We start from the raw sequence: 7,744 nt of genomic DNA, 5'->3' as shown, positions 1-7,744 counted from the left end.
CACGGCCTTCCATGGTTAACTCTTGGATAAATGTAGTATATATTACTCGGAAGTTTTGTGTCTGTCTTCATCATCCTGTCCCTGTCTAGCATGATCTTCGGGCAACAAAAAGACCTCAGAAATATTAGGTTGTATTAACGGGCGCTTCAACCCCTATAATGGTTACTGTGACTAGAGGATGTTATTAGAAAATAATTGCGGGTTGAAATGGCTCATGTTCAAAATAGCTGTATTTATGTGGGGTTGGTGGCACACGCACGTAATTCTCATATTTGAGAGGCTCAGATGGAAAATCTGCAATCAAGGCAGTCTGGACCATTTAGCGAGGCGCTGTCAAGCATACACCAAAAGGTATTGATTTTAAAAACTACAGAAATAGCATCAGCCCTAACAGTAATAGAGATACAGGATTTTGAAATAACCTAATAGCTTCAACCTTTAGTAGCATTACCTTTTTGAAAAATCCTCTGGAGACTTTTGGGGTGCATGTTGTAAACCATTCTACAGCTAATGGATGTACATACAAATATATCTCACCTCTTACAGGACTGGAAAACTTTAATTCCTTATATATTTAATATAACATGCGCCCTAGATAAACCTTTTTTTTTTTTTTTAGGAGTTAGAGGACTCACACATACTAGGCAAACAGGCTGGAACTAAGTTATATTCTCAACCCCAGAGCTGTAGAGTTTGACATCCATTTATCTCATTTGGAAATAATATTAGGCCTTTATTTGGCTTCATGTGTGCTCACTAATGCTAATCACTTTTTTCTGTGGTTGGTATAGTTCATACATGTGGAATTATTATTATTCTACATGTATTTGAGCACACAAATAGGAAACTCAAGACTTAAACTTTGAAGATCAAAATATATCATATACTAATTGTTTTCTAACTACTGCTTTGCATAGATTTTATCTTCCTACTTTTGAGTATCATTGTGCTGTTAGTATTTTTAAGAAGAAAATGGCTTTATTGAGATCACATTGCTATATGCTGTCGATCATAGACTCAAAGCAAGGCAGACTGATTTATATTAAATTCTAAACAAGCTTGTATTGGTTTACCACAAACTTTTGATGTATTTGCACTAAGCATTAACATTCCTGTAAAAATCTGTTTAAGAAGTCTGAATGTGGGCTGTGTGTGTTCTTTTTTTACTACTTAGCTTTGCAGTCTTGGTTTTCAGTGTTCACTTCTGTACATTCTGAATTGTCTGAATAACCACAACAGATTTGCTGATTTCAAAGATATAATTAAGATTCTTCTCCCTTTGAGTTTTTCTCTATCTACTGACATCTTAGGAAAATTCTATCTTATGGTCAGAAAGGTATAGAAAGAAGAAACATCAAGCCCCAGGCACGAGATTACCGCTGTCCACTCACCTGAAGCAACTAGCAGAACAGAAGCACTCGTAACAATGGTCTTCACAATATTAGCCAAAAAGATGCGAGTGAGGTCAGGTGCTCAATCCCTGGAGAAGTTTGGGGGCTATTATCCCAGGAACCAGCTCACCTAAGCCTAAATTCTCTCTGCAGGCTAAGGATACAGAGCTGCCAGCCCCAAGTAGGGATGGAGCTGGCGCGTGAGAGCAAAAACATCTCTGAGCCATAGGCTAGTTTCAAGTGAGAACTGAAATGAGAGTTTGCTTTCCTGAGTGTGGATGACCCTAAAGCAGCAGCTCAGGATTCTTCACCAGCACAGATGATGAAATCCCCATGTTCACATGTAACAAAAGAGTTACTGCTTCTTTTAACCTCTCCAGCCTCTACCATCTCTCCAGACCGATAAGTGCAATTAGGGCAGAAAATAACTTACTTTAGTTATTCTGTCGATGATATTCAAGCTGTCCAATTATATTCATCCTAAGCCTTCACCGTTTTCAAAGTCTCTATTGGCTTTGTAAACAATTTTTGTTTCCAACAAATTTTTCAAACAAATCTTGAGTATATGTGTGTTTTTGTTCCCTGCCCTAGTCAACAATGAAGGAACCACGACATATTGTGAACAGTACTAGGAACACACACACACACACACACACACACACTCATACTGGTCACAACATAGTGAATAAAATACTATTAAGCAGATAATTTTTGTTGCATTTCTGGTTCACAAATTATACTACTAAATCATATCTTATTCATTGCCCAGAAAATATTCTACTCAATTTACATAAACCTAATATCCCTATCCTAACTCAATTAGCCCAAGACCATTAGGGGAAAGCCTGTCAAACAAGTCTAACAAGTTGAATTTATTGACCCATGTTGAGAAAAAACAAACACCAGAGGAATCACAAGATGTCTCTAGAACAAAAAGTAAGGGCATATTTACAGAATTTTAAGGAAGGATAAACTTAGGTGACATTCACAGTATTTTTAGTGTGAACATGGTTGTGGGTAAAGAATGTTGTATAGCAGTTTCGCCTAAATCAAAACATTGAGGTGAAGGAGTGTTTTCATGTGATCAGGAGGTAAAGAAAAGGCCACATATCTGGGAGAACAGAAAAAGGAAATATTCTCTAGGATTCTGCCCCAAAGGAGTAAACAGGCTGCAGTAGGAGGCTCTGACTAGTCCAACTCCTGCAAGCTGGGCAAAGATCTCCAGGGGTGCAGCTCTAGGGTGCATCCTATGTTGGGGTGTGCTTTTCAGTGATGTGATGCAGCTGTTTTTGAGTTGTCTTTGTTCCTTGTAAATAACACTTCACTCATATTCTTATTAGCAACCTCTCCCCCCCCCCACACACACACACACAAATTCATTGGTTCACCAACTAGGACTGGTACAACTGTTTCTGCAGTTTGCCATGGATTCTATTCCTGGGATTAATAGACAAGTTGTGTGTGTCTCCAGGACATATATGTCACACAAGTCCTACCTAATTACTATGGATGTGGAATGCTGTGTTCAGGGGCCCCTTAAATGAAGCCTTCATGCCTCTGTTGCAAATTGATGATGTTCTTCTCTATCAACGTGCCTTAGATCCTCCGTGTAAAGAATAGAGTATCCCATGCTCACTGTGGAACTTAAGCATTGAATTCTCAACTGTAACTGTAAAAAATATTTTCAATGCGTCAGAAGATACTCAAACATGGTTACTACATTTTCCAGATTTATCCTATCATTGACAACTATTGGTTACTTCTAAGCTATAGTATTTGTGTCTTTTATACCAACCAAATTAGTGTTTAAGTAGACACGTACAGTCTAAGATATTTTTATTTTCCCACTCTACATTATTTGAAGGCTTAGTGGAAAAATATTTAGTATATTTTACATATGACTAGCTTTACTTATACTCCTGGGAGAAGCAGCAGTCTTTAAAATGAAGCACAATGTCATTCATTAATGTCTATTCAAGGCATCAAATGTTATTACTCTCACCATTTAAGATGCTAATGTCATTCCTGATTGTACCCAGTGAACTGCTCTATTTTCCTTGGTCCTGCTTATTTCTATTTCTGTCTAAGCATGGATCATTGTGAGGTTTACAAAAGGAAGCTCAGTATATCCATAGTATAGTGGGAATTATATGCACTATGTATAAATCATATTATAAAAAATATATAGTTTATATTCATCAGTAATACAAATATGAACTTAAGGGGCTGGAGAGATGGCTCAGCGGTTAAGAGCACTGACTTCTCTTCCAAGGGTCCTGAGTTCAAATCCCAGCAACCACATGGTGGCTCACAACCACCCATAATGAGATCTGATGCTCTCTTTAGGGATGTCAGAAGACAGCTACAGTGTACTCACATATAATAAATAAATAAATAAATAAATAAATAAATATTTAAAAAAAAAACAAATATGAACTTAAAGGAAAATGAATGTATAAGGAGTTATTAAGTTCAAACATGGCAAGTGTATGATAACTTGTTAAATATTATGTTTAAAATATAGTATATAGTTGGCCATAAAGAATATATATATATATATATATGTATGTATATATGTATATATATATATATATATATACACACATACATACACACACACACATACATACATACATACATACAAAGGCTCAGTAGTAAAAGGCATTTGCTACACAAAGCTGGCAACCTGACTTTGGTTCCCAGGACCCACATAAAAGGTAGAAGGCATAACCAACTCCACAAAACTTGTCCTCTGACTTTCACTGTTGGTAAACAAACCCAGGTCATGGGCAGAAGCAGTACTAGCTCTTAAATACTGAGCCACCTCTCTACGCCCAGCCCTGGGTGAGTTTTTGAAACTAAAAGTATGGGGGGGGATTGTTTGTTTGTTTGTTTTTTAAGATTTATTTATTATATGCAAGTACACAATAGCTCTCTTAAGACACTCCAGGAGAGGGCATCAGATCTCATTACGGATGGTTGTGAGCCACCATGTGGTTGCTGGGATTTGAACTCAGGTCCTTTGGAAGAGCAGTCAGTGCTCTTAACTGCTGAGCCATCTCTCCAGCCCAAAAAGTATGGTTTCTCAACTTATATTTGGTATTTTTATTCATTAGTCTATTCTAACCCTGTTCTAAGATAACTCCATTTCTGAAATAATGGTGGCTTGTGTTTATGAATATAAATGAAGGCTAATTGAAAATAACAAAAACCACAATCTTGAATTCCTAAAGTTTAGTAAGTTCTATAATGACTTAATTCCAGCCTACACCCCCTCCCCCCAGGCCTTTCTTAACAGCCAGCCTGTCATTAGGATTACTTTAAAACTTCATGCATGAAAATCATGACCTTTATATACCTCTGGAAAAGAGATTTCAATGTATAACCTGTTTAAACCCAAACAGAAAGCAGATTATACCAACCCATCTTTTGTTGTTTTTTTCGTTGGAAGACAGATTAAGGCTTAGTGAATCCTAGGCTCCCTGCCATGGCTCTGGTTATTGCCTCATCCCGAGGGACTTCACCCTAACCTGAGAGGCAGAAGGAATCCGTGCTGTCTTTTCACAAGCTCCCTTTAGATACGCACAGTGTTCTCAAACCCTTGGGTGTTGGGGAAATGTCCACCTTTGTCCAAAAGAAAGTGGATGTGTTGGCTTTTGACCTTCAGAGGCAACATGGCAGGAACTTCGCCTCTGAAGTCCATACAAGAAGTGTGGTGAAGTGGGTCCAAACAAGCCAAAGCGGGCATGACTGGTGATTGTCACCAACTGCCCTCCACCTAGGAGCATGACCAGAAGCACAGTCCAAGAGGCCAGCAACAAAGACTAAGGCCCTTGGGGTTTTTTGTTTGCTTGTTTGGGGTGTTGTTTGTTTGTTCACTTGAGACAGAGTTCCATATTTCTAGGTTGGCCGCATGTTTGCTTTATTTCCAGTGACAACCTTGAATTTGGGAGCTTCCTGTCTCTACTGTCCAAATGCTAAGGTTATATCCCTGTGCCACTATGCATGATTTATGCGGTGTTGGGGATTGAACACAAGGCCTCGAATATACCAGACAAGTATTCTACCAACTGACTCATATCCCTGCCCCATCCTATCCAGTCCCGTGACTATAAGTGACCCCTTGCCCTAATCCTTCTTCTGGTTCTTTTCACCTGGGGACTTCCTTATCAATTACCTGGTATTGGAAGTGTATGAGTAATAAACCTATATCTCGGAAGAGGAGGAATTCACAAGAGCCCAAAACCCAACTGCTTATGAGCCAAATAGGGCTACAGAGTGTGAAATGGGAGGGCGCTCAAGCCACAGCAGGCTCTGAGGTAGACAACAGAGAGCTTGAAAGGATCAAGCTGGAATGCCAGGCAGTGTTAGCAGACATTCTGAGTTTTTTTTTGTTTTGTTTTTGTTTTTTTTAAGGAGCCTGAAATTCACACATAAATATCAATTCTCTGGCTTTTAAAAGGCAGCATATGAATGTTGGCTTTACTTGTTCCAGGTAGCAAGGCTCATGATCTAGAAGTCTGTGTCACCACTGAATAGCAACGAAGCAGAGTGTTGTGTTTCAGCGTGTCAGTGTTTAACGTTGTGTAGGGTTTTAGAAGCAGCCTCTATTCCAGTGATAGCATACTGCTATCTAGCTGGCACTGCAATTTCAGTCCCAATGCTGGAAACTTTGTCTAAAATATAAAACAAATAAGCAGACAGAGACTTACTTGTCCATTTTAATAAAACAAAAAATGTGCTACAGAAACTGCTTTTAGATTTACATAACAGGCAGGATTTGGGGCCCTAGTACACATTCACACAGCCAGTGACTGTGTCAACCCCACAAATTAACTTTGTCCACATACAGTACTTTACACACAGCCAACAACTGTGCCAACCCTGCAAATTAGCTTTATACACGTACAGTACTTTAAACTCTCTCACCCGTCCTATCGAGGGGCAGCTTCTTGCGAAAGTCCATCTCTAGGTTTCGTCCACTGCTCTGGTTAAGTTTACCTTCACCCCATAGGTTGTTTTGCTCTGTCCCCCACGAAGACCAGCTATGAAAATCTGGGGCCTAGGCACTCGGGTGCTGCCTTCTCTCTTGGACTGGGTGCTAGCCTCTTTCAAAGGATACACCTGTGAGCTGTTATCTCTCCTCATGTGACTGAGGTCAGTCTGGACGGAGTGAGTCATTTTCTGGCGCAAATTAGCCTAGGTAGAAAGAGAAAATAGGGAATAATGTTTCTCTAAAAGATAAATAATGTAAAAAAAATCAGGCATTTAATTAATCACCAATTCTTTTCCCATTTCACAAATAAGCAATACATTTGATGAGGATGATGATGATGGGGAGGCTGAGGATGGGGAAGAGGAAGATGGGGAGGCTGAGGATGGGGAGGATGTGTACGGTATGAGTGCAGGTATGTGCGTGCTATGGTATACATGTGGAAGCGGGAGGAAGAATCCTGGTGTTAAGTCTCTCCTTTTATGGCAGGTTCTGGGGATTGAATTTATCAGCTTGCATGGCAACTCTCTCAGTTATCCTGATGGTCCAAATATCTCACTTTTCTATAAACACTGGAACACTAAAATAAATCAAGAACAGAATAAACTTAAGAATCCTTTACGAAGTGGGAAAACCTGAGACATGCTGAGACTGAGCTGAAGAGAAACATACGCGATTGGGTTGCAACGGTCGAATACGAGAAAATTAAGATTTATAGTGAGTTTTTAAACTGAGCTTCACCCTATGCTGCTAATAAGGAAATCTGTTTTCAGCTTACACATTTTTCATCGTGTTTATTTTATTAATGGATAACTGGTAAACATGAGACTAGACAGATTGTACAGGCTAGTAACCATGGAGGCTGGGGACTAGAAGCCATAACTCAGTGGTCTTATGGTTGACTAGCTTGTGGAAAGCCCTAAACTGATCCTCAGCCCCACAAAGAAAGCAGAGGAGGATAAGAAATAATAACAATTTGGAAAAGTGTAAGAAAAAATATCAGTGGTACTAGAGCATATAAGTAAAGGAGAACAGACCTAAGTATTTCAGAATTTGAACCATCAAAGACCCAAATCTCTTCCCTACATATGTCCTGCATACACTCTACATTAATAAGACTATATCGTTTCATTATTTTTGATAGAGTAATTTTACTATTCTAAGAGACTTGTTACATAACTATTTTTGTGCTGGGGTTAGAACTTGGGGCTTCACACATGCTATGTAAGTGCTCCACCACTGGCTTGTATCCCTAAGCCAAGACCAAATAAGTTGTTAGATTGTCCACTATACAACATTCTGAAAGTCGCACTCACTCGGCAGCAGGAAGCATCAGTGCACAGTGAAAGCGGTAAGATTC

At 39.2% G+C, this 7,744-nt stretch overlaps 1 protein-coding gene across 2 annotated transcripts in view; it reads right to left on the bottom strand.

The window, feature by feature from the left end:
* Positions 1-6,098: 6,098 nt before the first annotated feature.
* Cfap206 (cilia and flagella associated protein 206) overlaps positions 6,099-7,744 on the bottom strand; it is a 38,930-nt gene continuing 37,284 nt past the window's right edge. For both annotated transcript variants that reach the window (XM_031366398.1, XM_031366399.1), the window contains exon 13: positions 6,099-6,590. In XM_031366398.1, coding sequence (XP_031222258.1) covers positions 6,360-6,590 — 231 coding nt within the window. In that variant the 3' untranslated portion in view covers positions 6,099-6,359. The remainder of the gene's footprint in view (positions 6,591-7,744) is intronic.

This window comes from Mastomys coucha, unplaced genomic scaffold, assembly GCF_008632895.1.
Source record: "Mastomys coucha isolate ucsf_1 unplaced genomic scaffold, UCSF_Mcou_1 pScaffold14, whole genome shotgun sequence".
Classification (NCBI taxonomy): Eukaryota; Metazoa; Chordata; class Mammalia; order Rodentia; family Muridae; genus Mastomys; species Mastomys coucha.
This window is presented reverse-complemented; position numbering and strand designations above follow the sequence as displayed.